Source organism: Poecilia reticulata, chromosome 12 (genome assembly GCF_904066995.2).
Source record: "Poecilia reticulata chromosome 12, P_reticulata-male-v2, whole genome shotgun sequence".
Taxonomy (NCBI): Eukaryota; Metazoa; Chordata; class Actinopteri; order Cyprinodontiformes; family Poeciliidae; genus Poecilia; species Poecilia reticulata.
This window is the reverse complement of record NC_088841.1, coordinates 13,491,405-13,515,928: the sequence shown is the minus strand read 5'-3', so window position 1 is coordinate 13,515,928 and position 24,524 is coordinate 13,491,405. Positions and strand designations below refer to the sequence as shown.

General features: G+C 36.9%; 1 protein-coding gene across 1 annotated transcript in view; it reads right to left on the bottom strand.

The window, feature by feature from the left end:
* astn2 (astrotactin 2) overlaps nt 1-24,524 on the bottom strand; it is a 271,553-nt gene that overhangs the window by 7,027 nt on the left and 240,002 nt on the right. The window contains exon 20 of the mRNA XM_008424385.3: nt 9,981-10,122. Coding sequence (XP_008422607.2) covers nt 9,981-10,122 — 142 coding nt within the window. The remainder of the gene's footprint in view (nt 1-9,980; nt 10,123-24,524) is intronic.

The window sequence follows — 24,524 nt, the reverse complement described above, 5'->3', positions numbered from 1 at the left end:
AATGCATTATTTGCTCATAAAATTCCACTACCTAACAATTTAATCTCCATCATCTGGGGCTATTTGCCATTTGTGTTTACTCATAAACACATATGATTTTAATGCAACTAAGTAAGATACTTAGTCAAATAGTTAATAAAAACAAACTCATAAAAATAAAAGTTCAGATTTGATAAAGTTTATTGCTTCATTAAAATTAACTGAAACTCACTGTGATAATTTTAATCTTTAATCTGCAACACCAAAAAGTGATCCTCCTGTTGTCTCCACCTCACAGTAACTTATTCATCCATCAAAAATAAAGGTTGCAACAATAGACCCTGCTAACTGGCTAAATCCCTTAACTGATCACCTCAGACGATAGTTAATTCACTTGTTTACAATTACAAGTACAATTGAAATTCTTTGTGAGTGTACGTCATTTATATTGACTGACAAAAGCCAAAGACAAACCAAAATCTTTAACAAGAAAAATATTTTTCTTCAGAGCACTACAACAGATACAGTACCGCTGCAGCATTTAATTGGAAAAATAGATTGGAAAAAGGTTTTTTGACTACCATATTCCATTTTGTGGTGCCATAATTATTGCACTATTGTGGTAAAGCTTGTTCTGTTAGTAAAGATTTACTGGAAATAGAGAGAATGAGAGAGACCGAGCGAGCGAGGGGAGGGGGTGGTCGGTTGGCGGGGGGTAGAAAAATCATGTTTTGGTCCACATTAACTGTTTTTCCTACTGCAGGGAAAGTTTAGAAAAAGTGAATTAAGTCTTGAGAAATATTTATAACTGGTTAAGAAAAACTGTAAGCTTTCAGCAATATTTCCACAGAGCAACCACTGTAAAAACAGCAGAAGGACACAAAAGAAACCACAAAACAAAGTGAGACAAAATGAGCAACTCACATGGCATTCCTCTCCTAAAAACTGCTCTGAAATGCACAAAAAAAAAAAGTAAGATATTATTGTTTATGCAAAAGTCACTGCCAAAAACGCCCATTCTCATTTTGATGTCTCTTGCAATCTGTTCCAATGCTATCAAGTGATTGTTTTGCTTGTAACATGACCTGTTTGGGCATTGCTTGCATAGTTTGTCTGGTCTTGTTATTCAGCAGGGTGGATGTGGTATTCCCCAAGAACCTCAAGAAAGACGTGCAGACCTCGCTGGCTCCTCTGCCTGGCAAAACAATGCCAGCATGTTACAGCCACGCTGTTTAAATTATACAGCCACATAACGTGCAGATGGATACACCGAGGTGGGAGAAACGAGCAAAGCAGAACGATGACATGACAGAGATTTTATTAAAAGAGTTTTGGGTTATGCTCGATCACTTGAGGAGTTGTATGTATAGGCTTGCTGCCTCCTTTCAAATCCCCCAAAACGGTTTTGCTACGGTTTGTAAAAAGTGAATTAAGCTTCTCAGGAAAACAACGTGGAAAAGATTGTGTGAAAGATTTTAATTTTTTTTTTCTACTCAAACCCAGAATGCAATGTTTTGATTTTGGTCCTGAAATTCAGCTAGGTGACTTTTTTTATTATTATGTGTCTTATTTGTGCAACGTAAAATAAGCTGTCAAAATGGGTAGGATGAACATAGGATACTAATTGATAAACAGGCACTCTATTATTATGAAGATAGCCTGGGAGAAGAACAGATACAGCCACAGTCTGGCCTATCATGATAATGTAAAATCAAGAAAACAGCTGAAAAGATCTATGACCACTATGATGACCATTCACCCACAGAGAGATACACTTTCCTTTGTCGGCGCTGTAGCTCGTCTCTATCATTTTTCTTGCTTCATTGTCTCGTTCTTAAGCCTCCATGGGAAATCATTGATTTTGTCAATTAGCTACTGAGTAAAGTAACATTACAAAAAGCAAACGTTTTTGTGTTAATTGGCAATACTACCAGTAAAGAGATAGCTAAACAAGAATCGCAAAGTCAGAGTGATCAGAAACATGAGACAAAGGGAATGGGAAAATGTGAAGCGGTAGTCTGGGAAGATCAATTAGAGCAGTATCTCCGGCATGCCAAGAGAAGCCAAGATGGTTGGGGATGCCTTTTCCATTACATCAGCATTTGGACACACATCAGTCGAGGCTGTCTGCAAATCAATCAAAGCAGAGGGCCGTTTCTCCTTGCCAAAAGAATTTGTGTCAGCTTACAGTATATCTCATGACTCCGAAATCATCCAATCTGAGTGGCATCGGACTGTCATCATTGCTCTAAATAAGACTGCTTTGCCTCTCACTGAAAATTAGAAAAGATGGTCCGGCTCTGAATGAGCTCAGCTGTGCATCAGCAAGGCTCAGCAGGATAAAAGTAATAATGACCACACTCCATTAAAAGTCATTGACTGAAATAACCAAGACTCCTGGAAATTGAGTTTTGGGAAAATCCACTAAACTGTCATTGCAGTGATAGTTTTGAATTACAGATGGCAGTCACAGTGACCATCCCTTTTGGCACACAAGGATTGGAATGTGTCATCATAAGAAATTTTAAGTAAATTACCTTTAAGTAATACAGTGAAAAATCAATAAACTAATAAGGACATTAATGCTTCCGGTCTTGTTGGTCAGAGAGACATGCAGTTGCATGAAACTGATCAATAGCTACAAAAATTAAAATTAAAATTAAAATTAAAATTAAAATTCATATTACCGGTGGATTCATATGACCAATTCTCGTTCCATACCCTCTGGAACATGCTCAGTTAAGCTAATTTGAAGAAATCTTAACATTTTTTGTTGCTGACTATTATCAACCACTTTTACATTTTCCCATTGATCTGACGTGATGTCACCCCTCTTGCGTTCCTTCTCTTAGGTTTTCTCCTGAGCTATGTTTTCTCTAGTTTTGAAATCAGTTCTCATTGACGTAGTCATGTGTTTTATGCAGAAATGCTCTCAGACAGCAATGTTGCCATTTCACTTCAACTAGTCCACTTCCACTCCCTGTTTTTGTATCCACAGGCAACATGAATGCTTTTGAGGAACGTTTATCAAACGCGCTGAAAAATTACGTACCTGTGTACAATTCTTCACAAAATACCCACAAAGATTTTCAAGTGGCTTAAAACTCCTGGAAAGAAATTGCAAAGTTGTTGTTCATGGAAGAGACAATACTGAAGCAGGAGATGTGTCCTCAATTTTCCAGAGACATAGTGTCATTTTATAGCCCAATGAAGTAGCCATGGTACCTTCAGGCGTTATAGAAGTGCTTGTATACAAGTAACTTTTTAGCTAGATTCAGGAGCTTGTTTTGAGTAAACAATTCCTTAATGCTGATGAAAAAGATTATTTCACTAATAACATGAGAAAATGTCTTGCTATAAATGAAGTCATCTGCTAGCAGAATTACTACTTTTTAACAAATATTAAAGAATTCTTGACTTAAAATAAGCTCATATCGCTTGCTGAAAAGTAACTTGTAAGTTTGTTTTGTCTTATAAATTAGTAAACACTTGGTGAAACTGCGTGTTTGTATAGCTCAGCTACATCTCAGTGCAATTCCCCCACATATGTTGTTAAAGGCTTTAAAGAGACGGAGGCCCAATTTCAAGGCACTAAATTGCAAAGTCAAATTTCTTTTACTTGTCTAGTTTTGTCTTATTTCATGTGAATTTCCACTATAAACTAGACAAAGATACTCTGCAAGACTTTGTGTTTTTCTAGTGTGGCTGCCATGGGAGAGTTAAGGATTTCTCCCACATGCATGGACGAACTAAAACTACACACCAGAAATGTTTTTAATGAGGGAATTACATTATAACATGATGCAGTCGTGTTATAATACCAAAAGAAAGTACATGTTTAGCAAGAGTAAATTTGGCCTTGATGGTATTTAATGCTTACCAAAACATTTTGATCTTTTTTTCTCTGTTAGTTAAACTGATGAGGAGAAACACAAGACTGGTATTACCATATGAACTATTGAAGTATTAAAACTAGTAGCACAGCATGTACACTCATAAAAAAGCAGCACGATAATAACAAAGAAAACGTGTTTTATCCACGTGCTGCTCATAACACATGACTGGCTTAGGTGGTCAGATGATAACACTAAAGAATATTATTTTATTGTTCCTGTTTTGTTTTGCTCACAGAAAATTTTAGGGTCACACCAGCCTGCAATAATGAAACAATGTATGGTGCATACAAGCTCAGGTTTTATCAGGCTTTTGATTAAAACGGAAACGTTTTATTTGAAGGGGTGTGCATAAGACTGACATGACACCGTCATAAACATGACATAACACCTGTCATGAACATGAATAAGTCTTTATGAATGTTTATGACAGTTGTCATGAAGTGTCATTCGGTAAATAATGACACTTTTAATGCAAAGTTGCTCTAAAAGTTGCATTGAAAGTCCATTAAAAATGCCAACTTTGCATGATTTTGTTAATTTTTATAATTTAATGCGCGCTAGCTGGAGATAGGCACCAGCACCCCTCCTGACCCCACTGAGGGACAAGGGTGTAAGAAGATGGATGGATGGATGGATGGATGGATGGATGGATGGATGGATGGATGGATGGATGGATGGATGGATGGATGGATGGATGGATGGATGGATGGATGGATGGATGGATGGATGGATGGATGATAATTTAATGCAACTCTAAGCAAGTGGGATTTTAGCCTTGATTTAAAGGAACTCAGTGTTTCAGCTGTTTTGCAATTTTCTTTAAGTTTGTTCCAGTTTTGAGGTGCACAGAAGCTGAATGCCATTTGCTTCATGTTTGGTTCTGGTTCTGGTTCTGAGGATGCAGAACAGACCGAAACCAGGAGACCTGAATGGTCCGGAAGGTTGATACAACAACAGCAAAACTTTAATGTATTTTGGTGCTGAACCATTCAGTGATTTATAAACTAACAGAAGTATTTTAAAGTCTATTCTCTGAGCAACAGGGAGCCAGTGGAAGGACTTTAGAATTAGGGAGATGTGCTTTATCTTCCAGATTTTATTGAGAACAAGAGCAGCAGCGTTCTGGATCAGCTGCAGCTGTCTTATTGTTTTTTTAGACAGACACTACTGTAGTAATCAATGCGACTAAAGATGAATGCATGCATGAGTTTCTCTAGATCTTGCTGGGACATTAGCAATTTAATCCAGGAAATATTTTTCAAGTGATAAAAAGCTGATTTTGACAGATAAGATAAAGACTGAGCTATCCAAATACATAGACAGGGAACTACGTGTGCATCAGTTAGGGTAGTCCAAGCTCACCAATATTGCGCTAACTGTCAAGGTGGTAGTATTATGTTGACTGTCAGCTTTGCTCAGCCTGGATGGAAAACAAAGATGGAAGAGTACCACCAAATTCTTTAACTTTATGTCACTTCAACCTCTGAGGTCCATTGATCTCAAACAATGGTAAGTGTACCATTGGTTGTACTAAGTTTGCCTTCAGTGGTACTTGGAAAAAGTTGTGGTGTTGACCATTTATAAGTTTAATATAAGGTTGTTTCTAACTGGTGTAGATAATAATCCAGATCCAATAAAAAAAGATATGTTGCTAAGTAAAAACGTATTCACTTCAAAGTAAAATGGAGAATGGAGAATATCTCTGGAACTCCCATGATCAGCTGAAATTTACAGTAGCTAAAAACAAGTGCTGTTGGCTACTTATTTAATTGGAAGATACCGTCGTGGATCTGGGAATGAGATCAAACCTGACTTATGTTCCTTTTGCAGGCAGAGAAACTAGAAGTATATGGTAACTGCTGTGCTTTGTATAAAGCTTGGCCCTATTAACGATATAAAGTAATAATGGGTTTATGTGCAAATTATGTACGCAACAATAGTGGAAAGTTCACTAACAGAGGTTGCAAAGAATTCTGTGTGAGAAAGGCTTAATGAGTGCAAATAAAATGTTTATTACTGTGGTCAGTACAGTTTACACAGCCATATTAGATTTTGAGGTCAGGGTTGGTTCCAATGCATTTTTGTCAATGGAATGCTAAACTAAATCATACCCTTAAACCAAGCATGTAGTTCTGCAGGATAAGAATAAACTGCTTTCTTGTTTGGTTCTCTGTGAAGATAAACACAACAAATTAAAAATGTTTGAGAGCTGTTGTTACTGTTCTAAAATCTATAAATATGGTGTAATATGGAAACCTCAGTATTTTCTGAGGTGTTATTTATGATAAAAAAAAAAAAGTTTGACGACGATGAAAATATCACAGTGTTAAAACATGATTCCAACCTTGTGTCAAACCGGGTTATAGAATAGATGTGGATGCAAGATGTTGGAGACAAAATAGAAATTCAAATTGTTTTAGAAGAAAATAATCATAATCTAAGAAGCATGTTATGTAAACACAAAATGGACTGAGAACAGACTAGAGTAAACCATATACCCAGTGTGGACTATCCAGCGACACAACAGGCCATGCTCAGGGAGTCAATTCTCATCTCTTGGCCGGCCTGTTGCTGTCATAATTTCAACAAAAGAAGTATATTATAAATAATTGTTGTCAACCGCATCGTCCTGTTGGTTCATTTTCTAGAAGGACATTTGACTAATCCAATAAAATCTCTGAACCCTCCCTGTTCCGCCCTCTCTCCTGTTCCACCAAAGTGATACAATTTTGCTGACCGAAGTTAGAGAGACATGAGTAGTGATTGAAAAAAAAAAGCCTGAAAGTGGAAGGGGCAATATATGTCAAATTAATCAATATGTTTGCTATTGGCATTATAAGTTCAACTATGTACAAGGTTCAGGGCTGAAGAAGGAGCAGAATTATGGGGATTCATCAAAGGAGAATGAAGAGAGAGATGTGATCAAGAGACAGATTAGGAAAGATGTCAAATTAGTGTCTGCCAATACTAAAAGAGATAGCTAAAATGTTCATGAAGAGGGATGTTTTATGAATGGAGAAGAGACGGTGATGCGTGAGAGAGAGAGTGAGATAATGGTGGGTGGTGGTGTTGATGGTGTTGGTATGGGGAATTAGAATGCAATCAGAAAGACGCTGAAATGACACCTAGGATAATGGCTCATACCATAAAAATATTTTGGAATGGATCTTAAAAATTGTAAATTAAAACAACTAAAAATGAAAAAAAAGGAGTTAAAACGGTTTGAATGGATACTATTTAGAAATAATAAACAAAAAAAGTTTATAGACACATAGTAAATCAAAGAGGACTGGCGTAACTCCTGTCTCTGCTTTACACTTTCCACCAGAAGGGCCTTTGCTACACCAAAGTCGTGATTTTCATTGCGGTGCTTGTTAGGGGAACAGAATGAGCTCAAGTGTACATGATTATGGTTTCCTAAAGATTTCAGTTGTGGCTGTTTCTTGCGTAAAGACATTGAAACTGTTTCAAAACAAACCAAGGCTATAATACACCAAGACACTGTGAAACAAAACCTGAGAAGACAAGCAAAGCTGAGATGCAATTGTGTTTCATGTGTCCAGTGACAGCCACAACAACATCTGGGTCTTGTCTGCTTCCCTCATAGTTGTTGGTACTTTAGCTTAATTTCAGAACATAGTGAGGACAAATAGTACTCAAGAGGAAGGCAAATCAGAGCCCGACCAAAAGTCTGCATTGACCCTTCTAAGTAGCATATCCTTGTACAATGAATATAAAGATGAAAATGATTACTACATTGTACTCTTAATTATTTTTGACAGTGATTTATAAACTTGCTATATCAGCCTTATGATAATTCTTGAGCTTTGTGGTGCTGTCTAAAGTACATCATACTGCACAGGGCTCTTAAAACAGACAAGGCCTAGATATTTGCTGATTACAGCCTTTTTCAAATTACTGCAGCTGGTGGACTGTTATCTTTATGCATTTCATAATTCATCATGGTAAAAACAAGCTTGGCTTAAATGATCACTTTTCAATTTCCTCCTGAATTTCTCTCTTCTATCCTTCAATACTGTTTTTTTAGCAAGTTGTTTTGCATCAGTTTTGTATATATATATTTTTTTATGCCATCATAAAAATTGTTGACTATGCCTCCCCCACCCCGCCTGGGGGGGCACTGGAGCTCAACATGAGAAAGAAATTAAAAAACAGTAGCAGCTCTAAACATTTTAGCCAACCTCACCAAGCTTATGCCAGAAACACAATGGATAGATTTTACATGCGTACAATTATGGTGCGTAAAGAGACAGAGTCAGAGCCAAGCATAGTAAAAAAAAAAGGATGTATTACCATGATTTTAATGTGGGATTTTCATGGGCTGGATTTAAAGATGCTTCACTGCCACAGACTTTTCTCTAGTAGCTTTTTGACAGAAGGCTAAACTGCGGTCACAGCAGAAAGTAACTCATGCTTGGGGCAATTTAGATGGCAATGCAGCCGAAGCCTCATATCATATATTGCTTCACAACATATGATAACACAGGTAAACCCCACAACACTAGTGAAACATGCATGAATGGAACCCCAAGCACAGCAATAGCAAAACATTTACAGAAATAGTATCAATAATGTAGGTGGGGTTGCTCTCTGAGGGACGGCTAACTCTCTCACACTTTTTCCTTTAAGAGTCAGATCCACTGTTATTCTGAGACTAAGTGATATGAAGTCAAATAACGATTAACGAAAACTTTTTTCATACCGCAAAACGCTGTTGCAGTTTGGTTTGGGGTGCCAAAAGAATATCCATGTAGTTTCAGTGAAGTAAATATGAAACCAAAAACCTAAATCTAATTCACATTCTTTTCTTTCCACCTCTCCGCGTGTCCAACTACTCAAGACTTGCTCTGTTACGCTCAAGTTGTAAATATTTGATGTGCGCCACTGTAATATCACTGCAACAACCTACTGCAGCACGTTATGAAGGCATTACATGATGCGGTTAGTTTGTTTTTTGAATGTAATTAACACTGCCATTTAACAAGGGCCCTTCTGTATTCACTAAAACCTCTGACTAAAGAGAACATAAAAGAACGGAAGCATCGACCACGTTCAGACTAAGTATGCTTTCCGGCTTAACTCAACCCAGCTGTTGGTCAGGAGAAGGTAAGGAAATTCACTCTTTTTAAACAAAATAACATTTGCGAAAGGAAAAGTAGACAACCAGGGAAGAAAGTGGTGTTAGTGGTACTTCCTTTTGCCTGTTTAGGTAAGCTTGGCAATATTGACACAAAATAATCCACGCAGATTCTGTACCTGTCTAATTTGGTTTTGGGTTGTAGGGCTGCTGGTGATGCTTATCTCCAGTGGTCAGTAGTTAAGAAGTAAAGCACACCTGGAATATGTTTCCAGTCAGTCACAGACTCACCTCTGAGGTATTCAAGGCAAGTCATATAGTTAAAAATCCAGCTCTACCAAATAATTACCTAACTATTCAGGCTAACTATTTGAAGGAGAAAAAAGTTTCAAAAATCCTAACAGTTGTACAAGGAAAAGGGCTGGTCCTGTTTAAGGCCAGACACTGATGGTGGGGGAAGAGTCTCTTTAGCCAATTCATGTAAAAATTTAGCTTTTGTGAGCCTTGATGCATACCAATACTTTTGAAGGTTTTGGATTAAAGTCACAATATTTTTGTACTATTAATTCGACCTTTTAAAGTTAAAAATGAGATGGAAGATAATTAAAATTCAACTCCCCTCCTCTGATTTTGCTTAATTTAAGAAAGCTTTCAAATGTGCACTTTATGCCTGGCAGAACTGGTGATTTATGAACACCTAGAGTCAGTTTAATAGAAGGTTCCTCTTCAGCCAGGGATTATACAGTATATGTTTTAAGACATTAAGATGTTATACTGCAGTTGAATAACAAATAATTCAACTGATTAATAGATGACAGTGGATGTAAACAAACATTTTTTCCATTCCATGTTTTCTTGCTTCCTCTTCCTTACTTAAAATGTTTTGTGTTTTGGTTTTTCTTTGCTACGATTTTCTGCAACCTGGCACAAATAGGGGATAATGAACATCATTGCAGCTGAATGGGTCTGCATTACTTGTCAAAGCCCAATGGCATGTATAGACTTACCTGTAGAGACTGTCAGGTTCCAGGCACTTGAAGACAACCGAATACACCACAGACTGGGGGTGATCTCCGGTCCTTTTTCCCGCAACAACACAAGATGAGCTCAAACCAGAGAATACATCATCCATCAAGCTCAGAACCTCACCTGGTAGAGAAATAGGACGAGAAAGAATCTTTTAAATGAAGCATGAACAGTTTCAAAAATGTACAAATAAGCTCATTGACTTTTCCTCATGTTGCTTAATCAGTTTTCAAAAGTAACTTAGCTTCAATGACTACAGCAGCTTTTAGCATTTAGAAACAAACAAGTAGCAGACACTAGAGTTATTCTATGTTTAGTCTAGTAGCTGTTTCCTTCATATTAATTGTACCATTTCCCTCTGTTTTTGTATGTTTTGTCTCAGCTTGGTCCTGTGGGAGCTATAGAAGCAGCAGCAAACCCAAGGCTAAATTAAACATGACACGAAACCCCTGCACATAACATTATAGATTCTGAAAAAGAAAAAGAAAAAAAAGATTTATTTCCTTTCAGACACATACACTGCGCTGTTACAATGACATCCCATCAAGCACACTGGTGTCTCACAAAACAGTGCTGTGTAAGCTGTGAAATATTTTTCTTGTCAGCTAACAGGAAAGGCAAGCAACGAACAGTTGTTCATTCAGACACAGACCCTCACAACACCAGTTTCCAGTACTCGCAGGGCTGCTGGAAAAAAGAGAGACCTGTCAAAGTAGTTTAAAAGTACTCCAATGGTTGGATTTTCAGCTATTTCTACATGAGGTAAAGGGCAGCTTCGTTTTAGCTTATGATACTTGGGCCAACTTATAAACACAGGGAGTAAGTCTGGCTGGTGGGGTGCAAGGGGATGGTAAGAAAAGGTTGCAAAAGGAAGGGAAAAAGAGTTACACAAATGAAAGAGTTGACCTTTTTACAGAAAGAGCTTTGTATATAGGAAGTTGCCCCTGTACACCTTCCAAAGCTGTGGTGGGGTTAGTCTTTCAAAGAACCCACCTTTTTCAGACGGTGGATTTACTTAGATGGATTTTAAACTTTTCACAACTCTAAAATAAGATGTATATGTAAGACATGGCCCTGCGACAGACTGGCGACCTGTCCAGGGTGAACCCTGCTTCTCGCCCGGTACGCCAGCTGGAGATGGGCACTAGCACCTCTCCCGACCCCACTGAGGGACAAGGGTGTAAGAAAATGGATGGATGGATGGATGGATGTAAAACATGGGATTTTGGTGCCACGCTAAATTTAGTATCGGTTCACCCATACTTTGATAGAGTATGTACATTTAGAACCCTGAATATGATGCGACTGTGATACCCTTCCTGCACTTTTAGATTGCTGCCTGGTCTGGTGTATGAAGATATGCAGCTACAGGTAAATGGTGTTCCAGCATCACCTTTCCATATATTTTTTTACTGTAGCATCCAAAATGTGATCTCAAATTGTTTGAGTTGCCTGGGTTTGTTTGTTTTATTATTCTGTTTTACTTGAGCATTACTACTTGGAAATGCCATACGTACTGCATATATGCCACTGCTACGAAATGTATCTGAATGCTATGCAAATATCAAGGGAACCTAGTGCTACACTATGCTGACACTCTGTCTGCATCAATGAAGAAATAATGTCCGTTGGGTTATTCAATAAATACACAATTCTTAGAACCAAACTATTTGTATTGCAAAGAAGAATATTTGAGTTTTAATTCAATGTCAACAGATGCCATCACTTGATTATGTACACTTCTAATGTAGTACATCACTAAATAGGAAGTACTGTCAATCTTTAACTGAAAATATGGCAAATAAGCATTTAACCAATTACATCTGACAAAGTTTGACTATTGCAGAAGACATATTAAATAAAGCCAGGTCTAAAATGCCTTCTTGTCTTTGTGAATTATCCAAGGTATGGAGAGCTGAAATCTGCTGCTATTACGCTTCCTACTCACTGCCATTCTATGTGACGAGGTCATTATAGAGATGATTTGTCAAGTAACTTGTAAAGTTGCTGCTGGTCACTGGTTCTGCAATTATGTGACTGACTTGAGTAGTTGACTCAAAAAGTTAAGATGGCTTATAGGACCAAGACTTTCCTGAGGAACTGCATTGTGAAAAGCCCTACAGAGAACTCAATTACAGTGGAAGTGATGCTAAAAGCATCCAGTGACGAGAAAGCCAATATTTATTGCTAGCCAAATCAAACCAAGTCAAGCAAACTTTACTTATAAAGCACTTTGAAAACAGTAGGCACAAACTAAAGTACTGAACAAAAAGTACTTTTTTATGTAATTTTTGTTCAGTACTTATGCTGACCAAAAAAGTACATTCTGTTCAGCATATTAGAGTTTTATATTTAAATTTTTTGTACAATAAAAATAGTAGAATGTAAAATAAGTCAATTGATCAACACATAAACAAAATCAAAGAACAAAGAACTGAAGAAAATATTACAAACAAGAAAAAAAAAATCTAAATAAAATTAATAATTTATACTGGGTCAAAACCCAAAGAGGAAAGGGGTGCCTTAAGAGCAGATTTACAAATGGCTAGTGAAGAGACTTTTATAAATTGCAACGGGAAAGTGTTCCATAATTCAAGAGCTGCAGTGGCAAAAGCCTGATCTCCCCTGAGCTTTTGCCATGTCCTTGGCACCTCCATAAGCAGCTGGTCAGCTGATCTGAGTGACCAAGAATGGGGGTGCAGGTGCAATAGCTCATGAAGTTAGGGAAGGGCAAGACTAAAAACTTAAAAGCAAGATATATTTAAAATGAGTGTTAAAAATAACAGTCTGCTGATTAGAAAAATGTTACAGGTATTTTCACAATTTAACAGAACACCTCCAGTTGTTAAACATTAGCCACATACCTCTCCAAATGCTCCTTGACTTTACACTTTTTGTCAAAGTTTAAAATTTCTTCCAACTGCATAGCAAAAAAACAGAAAAAAAGAAGACAATGAAAATTTTGTCCTGGAGTTGGTATCTGTTTTTATTGTCTTTTTTTGTAAAGCAGTTGAATGATATGAAAGAATATGGGAGAACTAAAAAAATGCATCTTTAAAGGTAATTTTCTACGTTCCGACTGGTAATGTTAATGGCTGTGCTATTATAATGCAGGTACACACAGTCCCTGTCCCAGACAGCACACTATTGAAACCCTGTATTAGTCTGCACTATTTCAATGGCCGTGCAAAGATCCGGAAGGTAGTCAAGATAACTACTCTAATATGGATGATGCAGACAATGACAAACAGTGAAAGTGTTGCAGGTCAGGATGTGCATTAATCAGCAGATGACTGCTTCTAATTTATTTTCTCCGTTGCACATTTATCTCATCAATGATATATGGCACAATAAAGCTTGATTGTTCTGATCGATCATCCTAATAAGTAGGTAGTGCTTGCTCTAGCTGGCAAACAGTTTTTGTGTATTTCAGTTACGGTCTCAAAACTTATGTGACGTCTTTTCCTTTACCAAGGATGGGTCTAAGAGAAGATTATATAGTGGCTATTCTAGCCTTCCATCCGCTCGTATAGCAGAATGCACACTTTATTTTATTATAAAGTTGGATATGGTTAAGGTTTGGAATCCGCGATATAAGCTTTAGTCATCAAATGTTTATGTCTTATCTGTGAGGTGGCTTGGTATTGAACAAAAATAGATAGTGTTCAGAATGCATTTTTACTTAAAAAATAAACTATGCAAAGGTTTTATTATACAAGACCTTTTTTTAAGGGAATTGCACAGGAAGGCCATGATCAGGCTAATTGCAAGGCAGATTAGGCAAATATTGTCAATTAAATATGTAAGATGCTGATATATTTCTGCAAAAGAAGACTGAATGTTGTAATTAAATCAGAAGGTGCATCCACAAAATATTAGTTGAAAAGTGTGCGCACTTAGGTTGTTGGAAGATCATTATTTTCTTTATAAAAAATGATTTGATTTTCAGTGGAAATGTATTGGATACATAACATCTTATGGTCTTCTTTTTACATCTAAAAGCAAGGACTTTAACACGGTGTGTAAACTTTTGAGGTCTACTGTATGTAAAGCCACGTTTCGTCACAACAGCATAGATGCGAGGCTGGCTTGTACCAATGTAAGGAACTGAAAAGACAAGAAGTGGACAAGCAACTCGTATCTAAATAAAGCATTTCAAACATCTTCAGTCTGTCCTATTGTTTGGAAACACTTGACACCAAATCATAAGAAAAAGTGAAACTTAAGAGTTTCTCACATTGAACAAAGTAGGACGAACTACTAGAAAATCTGGTACCATTTGTTATTTCAAGTATTTATTCAATAATCACCTAAAACAACCCTGTGTTTCAGCCAGCATTGATCAGATGAACACAACTGTTCTTATTTATGATCACAAGCCATGAGAAATGAGAGGGGTAGCTTGAATGTAGAGCAAACCAGGATGATGAATTGAATGTGCTCACACATGCAAAAACAATTCCACCGCTGAACTGTAAGTGTTTTTTTACAAGTCACTGGCACAGATACTGGCCAACACGTAAGGCTGCATTTGTGGTTGTTTGCTCACTTCCACTGAGGACTTTAAAATTTGACTGCACCCAAGCTGGCTGCTCATAAGCACGTGCGTATAGGAATTTGCTAATGATAATCAAAGTTCTATTCATTAACTCTAGAATAATGTTTTCGACCCACCCAGAAGTACAGCATTTAAAGTTTTACCCGCTAAAGGGGTTCCACAAGGGCAGGCCTGTGGTCCGTCAACATTTCTGTAGATACCAAAGCCAAAACAGCTCACAGCTGGCAAAAATTAAGCCTCTTGAAATTCTATTACGGTAAAAGCTATTTTGTGTTCTGCAGCTTACATTGCGATAAAAACCTCATGACAAATGCCAGCTGAAGCTAAAATAAGCAGAATAAAGAACAAATAATAGCAAATCACAGGAATGTGACGAGTTGGACTGACAGACAGTGTACAGAGGAAACCGCTCTGATTCAAACAAACTCAGGCTTTGTTACTACGCCGTAGTCACAAACAGAGTCCAGTCATGTTTATTTTAAAAGACCAATGTCATATAAGATTTCTCAAACGGCTGTGTTGGCCCAGAAAAATCAACAGTTCCTGACCTAGACTGGCCTAAATTTGCTACAAAAACAAGGAATACCCCTTTTCAAGAACTTCAGCGCATAACTAAACACGAGAAAGCAGGGGTGTGGTGGGCATGGGAGGGAAGATTCTTCCTCCCAGCCCAGCATGGAATACATTAGGTGGCAGGGGGGGAGTAAAAAAACATAACATTGCAACACCCCATGACAGTCTGTGTGTTTGTCTAGCACATTTGTATATATAGACATTTAACACCATTATTATACCATACTGAAAGTTTCAACTAATATAAACAAATAATATAAATTAAAAAACAACAGTTAACATTTATTTTCTCCCCGAACCATTGGCTAAAACTAAAAACGACATCGGGTTCATATGTTTAGAAGATTATTACTCAGCATACTAAATGAAATATGAACATGAAATCTCAAATAGCTGGAAACTGTATGCAAAACGAAACAAACAAAAAACAAAAAAAAACAGGACAAACCTTTCCCAGATCAGATGGATTGAGGTTTTTATGTTGACATATAGATTTTCAAAACAATGTTATTTTTTTGGTATGTTGCCAGTACAGAGAAACAAAAACGTTAGAGATCAAAATGTGAACATCTATTTTTAACAAACTGCACACTTAATGAGATATCCTAGTGTATGAAACATTTCACACATAAAGGTATGTTGTTTTCAGCTCCATGTTCACACCAAGGTGTGTGTGGGATTTTCTGCAAAGTTACAGGCTCGCCCAGGAAAATTGTTATCACAAACATATCATTTCAGTTTAGCTACTAAATCCAGGCTGTGTGTCTTTGCCACAGTCGTTAACTTATGTGTGTGGGTCTGAATATGTGTGTTTTCGTAAGTGTACGCGTTAACTCTATAGGTTATTGGGTTCAGGGGTGTTTTTTTTTTCCTAAAAGGGGAAATTTGAGGTAAAGTTGCACAAGAAGAAAAAAAGAACTCTGTTAGTGAGGTCCTTTTTCTTCACTGAAGTCATTAGCTCAGTTCTGTTCAGATTATGTGCAAATCTAGCAGCAGGTGCTTCATCAGTCTTCCTGCAAAATAGTCTGAACATAAATATAAACAACACTTTTTTCTCCCGTTTTGTCATGAACTAAACTCAAACTGTGTGACTAAACTGCACATTTAAGAGTGGCCTTTTATTTTGATCTGCCTGAGGCACACAAGGTAGCATCTTGATATGCTTTACTTGTGAGGTGTGATGGATTATCTCAGTAAAGGAGAAGTGTTTACTAACACATTTTTTGAGAGAAATACTGTCTAGAAAAAAGTTTGCATGCTTCAGTTGAGCTCATGACAAAGTGGGAGCAAAAAAAAAAAAAAAAAAAAAGTGTGTTTATGTTTTTGTATACTTACTCCAACCCATCATCTGGAAGTAACTGCCTACAGCATTGACAGTTTGCAGTCAAAATAGCTTTTGTTTTACTACGCCTCCGTTCCTGACTCAACCTTCTTTTAGTGAAGGTAATAGCACTGTTTTTAAACAAACAAAACATAAGCTTTTTATTAACGAACAAATCACAAGCTTTATATTTCCTGTGGGCTGCCAAACCTGCGATGGCCTCCTCTGTTAAACTGTCAGCACTCAGTCCTCCACTCCCGGCACTGCGTCCGCACAACAACACCTTTCTGCCTCTTTCTCTCTTGCAACCATACATAGTAAACTTTGTGCAGATATGTGCATTCACTAACATGTAGGAGGAGTAAGGCACCATAGCATAAGAACAAGCCAAAAAATAGTCAGGTAGAATAAATGGTATGGCAACAATAAAAAAAATCTGACAAGTACTAGGTCTACTGAGTTACATATAAGTGACTTTTAAGTCATGTAAAGGGACAGTTGCTTGGTCATATTAATGTAGCTTTGTAAATGAAGTGTGCTTCATAATGCTCTCATGTACCACAGCTTAAACCAGTTTAAAGAGTACAGGATGGTAACCAAATAAAATGTTGATGCACCGCGGTGCAAAGCAGTACAATGTTTTCATCACGTAGTTAAGCACGTAATATCTTAGAGACCATTACGTTAGTGGGCATTTATTAAGTGCTTAACAATGAATTGAATTCCTGACAATGGAAGACAATCAAGATTTAATAGTGGTCACAGACAAATTACACATTCTGACAAAAACCATGTTTCACAACATGATTTTGAGGCAAAGTAGACCACTAGAGTAATTATGAAAATATGACGGAATAAACAAAAGTAATAAAGTGAACTGAAAAAAAATTTACTATATTATGATGGGTTTAAGTACAGTCAGTTGAAGAATATTTACAAATCTGCATAAAATAGACCTATAACAGTTTTCTCACTGTCTGACATTGAAACAGATCGGACCTTTCCTGTCTTGGGTCAGATAGGGTTGACAAAATTATTTTAATTTTATAGATACAAGATTAAGAGGAAAGAGAGGATGACTGGTGAAGAACTGGTCAAAGTCACACCAGTGCTTTTGCTTTCAGCAAGAGACGTTAACAACAGTAGCTCTGAGGTAAACTTACAGTCATTGTCCCTCCTGAAGACCCGTTTGGGCCCGAGCGATAGCACATGTCTTCCAAATTTCCCCCTAAAGTTGTCTCCTGCTGATGCCTTCTAAACTGTAAAGAATTTACACGGTTCTTCCGGAAGCCAAATACCCACACAATATGATGGCGCCACTCTCATACTTTATAGTTGGGACGGTATTCTCAGGCTTGAAAGCTTCCCCCTTTTGCGAAAGGTTGTTATGGCCAGTTTGAGTTTGTTGTCGAGTGCGTTTGTAAACTGCAATCTGAAATGTTATGTTATTTTGATAATGGCTTCCTGCTCCCTGAGTGGCATATTCCATCATTGCCAGAATATAGTTTGTTTTAGTTTACAAACCTCGAGTACCATATAAGGACACTCTTGAAACAGGTTTAGCCAGCATCTCAGTAAGGTCTCCTGCTTTTGTCACATGCATTCCTTTCTGATCAGTGTGACTGAACAACATTCCCTTGTTGTTTGTACTCGCATAGAATTGTTTGCACAAACGAACGTGATGCCTTTCGGCATCTGCAAGTGGCACACAAGGATGAACCAGACTTGATGTTCACAGTTCTCCAAAAATATTCTTCCTGACTCCTTTGATTTTCCCATCAAGTCACACAGGGAAGCAGTGTGTTTGGTACGTTTCCTTAGAAGGCATTCAAAGATGTGTCTATTTAACTCAAATGTTGGGAGTTAACCTATCAAAAGATCAAAAAGCTACAACATAAAAAAAAAGAAAATCAACATTATTCTGACTTTATTATTTATTAAATGTTAAAACAGATCAGTATTGGTATTTGTACACTGGTGAATGAGAATATTCTCAAAAAAATGTGAAAAGAAAAATTGCAAAAAATTATTTTAACATCAATTTTTAACGTCATTGTTAACATCATTTTTTTTATTCTGACATTTAATTAAATTGAACCAATTTTTTTGTACTAACTTGAAACATTAAAATGTTAGTCTGATTTAATGTTTAATCTAGATTAATAATAATTTATTATTTGCTAAATGATTGTTATAAATCCAAAGTGCTGCTAATGGAAGATATTTCTTTGTTTATTGTTTTTGCTTTGGGTCTCCTCCTTATTAGGTCAGCCTCCTGCTGTTATTAGCAGGCAGAAGCAGCTGCTGTGGTTGAGCTTATTGTTTACAGTGACGGACTGAGGAGTGAAACAGTTTTTAAACCACAAAATTAACATTTATTTTTGAATTCTTGGCATGAAGACAACTCGGAGGATATTTCAGTTGTTTTTATAAGTCAAGAAAATGCTCTTTTTGAAACCAGAAAACTCTCTTCAAGTGCTTTTTATTTAGAGTACGTTGGGAACCTACTCCTCAGAAACTACTCTGGCATTCACGGGTTTTTGGTGCTAATTATGAAGCAAGAACAGCCATGACAATGTTCTTCCAAAAGGTTCAGGAATCTCTGACAAAGTCAGGGAGAGTCTGTCACTGACCTGTGTGTTGGCGTTCGGGAAGAAGAAACAGTGGACCAAAACATTGTGAGGCATAAGACTGGAAATATACTAGTAATACAAAACATTTTTCATTTGCATCCACTTTAAAAGAAAAACAAAACAAAATTGCATGCACACTGTAGTCCTCAAAATAGCAAGTTATGTTAGACCATATTTAATGGAGGCATCTCTACATTTCTAGTTAGGGATTTTTTGTCAGTCCCTGTATGAAATGAAGTAGCAGGAAATAAATTGCGTGATGTGTATCTTTAAATCAACATTTGCTTTATCATGTCTTGTCCTCAGCTGTGTTCATCATCACAAATTATATTTCAATTTCTTAAATGCACCTCAAGATGCAAGACAAATAAAAGGGGTGGCTTCTGGACAGTAAGACATTAGAGTGGTATCCTTCCCTGTATGTCTCTCTACAAAATGCAAGAAAGAAATGCATAGATGGTCCATTAGTATAATGAAATAGAAGAAAAGAATGACGTAGCAAGCAGGTCTGATGTATAAAGCCACTGTGGAAAAGTTTAAAAGCAGTTTTTCTTTTAACTGAAGATGTGTGTATAGCTTAATATTAGTGCAAAACCTAGAAGTTTCTCAGCAGTTTGATAGTACAAATCCTAACAATATTAGAACACTGTACTCATTTTGATGAAAGGTCGAACAATATGATGACCAGAAGATAAAGACACAAGACGTCACCCAGTATGAAGCCAGGGCCTCACCCTGGAGTAACGGTGACAGAGAGACAGACACACACATTTCTATTTTACATTTTTGCGTGATATAGGTGTTAATTTGGATCTAAAGTGGTCTACAAAAATTTTTTATCCTCCCACAGTCTTAGCGTGACACTCAGGAGGATGTCATGGTTGATTGTCGGGCAGCAGGGAAGCATGGGGAGGGTATCTTATTAGACTGAAACCACAGAAAAAAACCTCAAAGGCACACAGAGGGTCAGTGTGACTACTCGACTGCGCGCAAGGTAAAAAAGCTTGCAGAGCCAATTTGATCCTGTCTACTAAGACCACAAGAGGGTTAAAAGTCTTACATTTGAGTTGGTGAAACTTGCAGAACAATAAATGAAAATTCATAACCGATTTTCTAATTTGTCATCACTCTAAACACTCGTGGGAGTCCTAGGTCAACTACTTCTTCTGTGCACCAAAATACAACAAAAACATAATTGTAAAAAAAAAAATGTTTTGATAAATATCATTAAACAATTGTGATAATGGCCCAAAGGCAGGTAGGTGACTCTTTACACCACATAAGTAGTTAGCATGCTCAGGTTAAAAAAGTAAAACAAACTGTCCCTTCAAGAAATAATCCATAAAAAGTAGCGTCACAACACTTTGGGACGCAAAAATGGTCGTATTTATTTATAACAGTGTTCAGGAATCATCAAATGTCGTAATTCATTCATTCTCATCAATATTTAACATAGTAGTTTGAAGGAAAAAAAAAAGGAAAACAAATACAAAAGAAATACATAAGTAACTCTCCTAATGCTCAAGGGAAAGTATTTCTGTCCAATCAGGCTTCAGGTATCACCTTTAAAGATAGAAGTTTGACTGTGTCTCAGTCAATAACAACACTAAACAGTCATCTGTAACCCCATCTGCATTTGATGGTGAGCTGAATTTTTTTTTCAGTATCTACTGTTTTGAAGAGATAAGAAAACAAATCCAAATGGTTCATTATTGCAGTGGCTCTTGTGGGAATAAAATTCCAAACCTGGCAGCTGTTTTGTTCCCTCTAAATGTAGGATTTTCCCAGCAAACTGGAAATCATGTGTTATTTTATTGGAGCCCGTGCCCATTACATAATCAATGTTTTCAACAAACACATTGTTACTTTGCTAAAATGAATGCTCACTTTATAAAAAACAACAATTTATTAGCCATGGTTTATACAAGTGGGCTCAAACAACAAACTTTAGGAATGATTTAATGAATACTATGGCTGAGACCATGTTGTACCCTCTTGGATAATTTTAACTAGAAAAGTTTAAAACACCATTATGGCCCTGCCTCATAGTTTTCTAAAATTTCTCCTTGTAAATGTTCAGGGCTTTATTTGAAAACACTTTCAAATAATGTTGATTAATTATTATTATTACTCCTCATACTATTTCCAGATAATAATAATTGTGCATTACTAGAAAGTAGAATGAAAAGAATATTTAAGAATGTTTTTTGTTTGTTTTTTTGTTTGTTTTTTAGGAAAAAGTCACTGTTGACAGAAAGCCAACAGTGAAAGAAAAGCCAGAAGTCCAGTTTGCAGTTTTCAAAAACCCATTTAGGGTTTAGGTGGGTGGACTGATTCAAAATGTTGTAAGTATCAGCAAGTTTTTGGTTGATGTACAAAATGTGAAAAGCAGTATGCCTTACACTGAAATGACACTGCAAGACATAGTGGTATATATTGCAGCATCACAGTCAACCAGTACAGAGTCAATATTAAAAATGAGATGATAATTCAGTGTTGAAACATGTTTGAATTTTGAATAATGTCAACTTTGTATTAAAAGTGTCATAATTTACTGAATGACTATTTATGACAACAGTCAAAAATATTCATGAAGGCTTAGGTTTCATAAAACATATTTGACTGGCATGAAACTGACAAAACAAAATAATTTATCTCCCAGAATTATTGTAAAATTCATAACATATATCATCTACATACTACACTTTTCCTACATGCCATTTGATATACTGCGCAATTCCCAGTTCCCACCACAACTCCAAGACTCTTTGAGTGTAACAACCTGAAAATGACACCGTGCTTAGCTCAGTAGCCCCTGCCCTTTCCGCACCGCAGTACTTTGGGTCAGGTGTCATGGTTTGTCAAAGACTAATGAACCCCTGTGTCCACCATTTTGATTTGAATCATGTGTGGTCTAGTTTTACTGCATAAAACATTTTCTTTTTTACTGAGCCTCAAATTTTGCCTGAATATACGCTTAACAAAAATGGCATTTTCGGGTTTTAGGGCCATAGATGTGAGCATCAGTTAAAAAATGTGTATGAAACATTCAGTTTTTTGGAAATATTGCCTTCGTTAACCTGGATTTGCTTGATTGTCTTGATTTTTGATGTAAAAAAAAAACATAACTGAAATAAAAGGCTCCAATACATTAGCAAATGCAGACCAAGAAAGAAAACTCTTGTCTGACTAAAAACCTAGTTCTCAGTTCAATTGAAGTGAACTCTGGTTTGGTTAGAATGCTGAATGTCCAGCGGACTGGAGACCACTGCAAAAGAAGGAAGCCAACTATAGCACCAAGTTAATTAGTTAAGAGCTTTTCAGTGAAACGTCTTCAGCTGCTTTTTAAAAGTGAACGAGTCAATGGAGACAGTACAACAGAAGGAAAGCAGAAGGGAGCTCTACAGTCTTAGAGCAACAGCCTAAAACACCAATTCCCCATAAATTTTAAACCCAGTGTGTGGGACTACCTACAAATTCTGACCAATTGACCTTGGTGCACAGGAAGAAGAATAGGGTTTCAGAAAAGTAAGCAATATACCGGGACGCTTGACATTGTAGGGCCCTAAAAGTAAAAACTAAGATCGTAAAATGAATTCTAAAATTTACTGGCAACCAAAGAAGAGAAGCGAAAGCAAGACTGGAGTAATGTGAGATGGGAGCTGCATTAGAGCCAATGTGTTTTTGTGATTTTGGTTAAGGATTATTATTTGTATTACATTTTGTATTATAATAGAGTCAGCACAGGAATGATTTGAAGGTAAAACATTTTGATTTTTAACAATTTTAAGACATTTGAAACATTTTGATAATTGGAAAGGAAAATTGCACAACAAGGAAACAACAAGGAAAAGGAAAAGTTTGAATTAGAAGCTAAGCTAATCAACAATTTGCACAAACACATCCAAAGGCCAACAGAAACACCAGCACAGTATGGTAAAAGATAAACAGTCACACAATAGTAAAAAAAACCACACATACAAAAGTGCCTGCACACACAATAATAAGTCGAGTTTTTTTTTTTCTAAAGTGCCTCGAGAGGACTTATGAATTGGCGTTATGCATATAAACTAAACTGAATTTAATAAAATTAAAAAGATTACTAAGCTAGGATGGCATGAATACAATAACACATTTATTCCTCGAATATGAAATAACTATTTTGCTGAATACAACTAGCATGAAAAATACCTCACTGGATCAATTTTGAGCCACAATTCCTGATCACATGGTCCCTGATAGTGAGCCTATAACTAGACTGACTAAAGATAGATTTGGTTTTCTTTCTGAATCATAATGGTAAAATGAATTGAAAAACTTTTTGCACATTTTATTTCCTTGTCTGTTTTGAACAGCCGGGGTAAAGATCTTGTACAAACACCAAAATGTGTCCATTGAATTACACAAACAGCCCTCAGTAAACCCAGCTGGATTATGGAACCTGTCTTTATAATAATGCAAGCCATTTTATTATGGGTATGCATTTGTTTCTCCCACTTTAAAAACCTGCTACGCTCTGATTCTGGACAGAATGAAACTAATCAATACAGATTCAATGCTTAAAATGCATTGAAAATTGATTTTATCCTAGCATCAAATTTGACTGACTCATAATTTGTGGCAAACAGATGCAATTTCACTATAACTGATAGGAACAAAATACCCCGTAATAAAAAAAAAGAAAAGACAAATGAAAAGAGGCAATACTCTTCTCTTGCTTCAGTAATAATTTCATAATTCCAGCACACATTCATTAGTGAGCTTTTGGCAACACTGAGGGATTATCATAATTATTGAAAAATTGGGAGGAGAAAAAATAAATAAATCAGGGAAGTCTAGACCTGCGGTGAAGGCAGAGACTAACAATGTGCGTGCAAAGAGGCAAAATGGGAAAGGAAGCAAAAAGGAATAAGGACTGCAGAAAGCCTTTGGCCCCCTGCCTGCAATCTGCAATCTGCTGATGGCGAAGCTCGTGACGAGGAGGTGCACAGCGTCCATTTTTAGCGATGAGGTCATCTTTAATTAACAAAACAAAGAGAGTCAGCTGTGTCACTCCAATCTGTTATCTGCACCCATACTCAAGGACACCGTTTATCTCCATATAATTCAATCTCTTTGAATAAGAGCTTATCGACGCATTGGGGTGTATTCTTGGTCTCGAGCAATGATGGAGCTGTTACATAAACAAGGAAGGGGGGGGTGCGGGGGGATACCGTTGATTGTGATCGCAAAAGACATGTGGAAAGAGCAGAGTTATGTAGAGGTATTAGGCATATGACAGGAGAGGAAAAGCAGAACAAGATCCACATGTCGTGTGTCTCAATAAGCTTGCGGCATGAGCTGGAAGAAGCAAACTGGAACTAAATTAAGGGCAAAGATCAAATGGCTAATCTGTTTCTGAGTCCAATAGTACCAGCATGAGGTGACATCATTGCTTTGG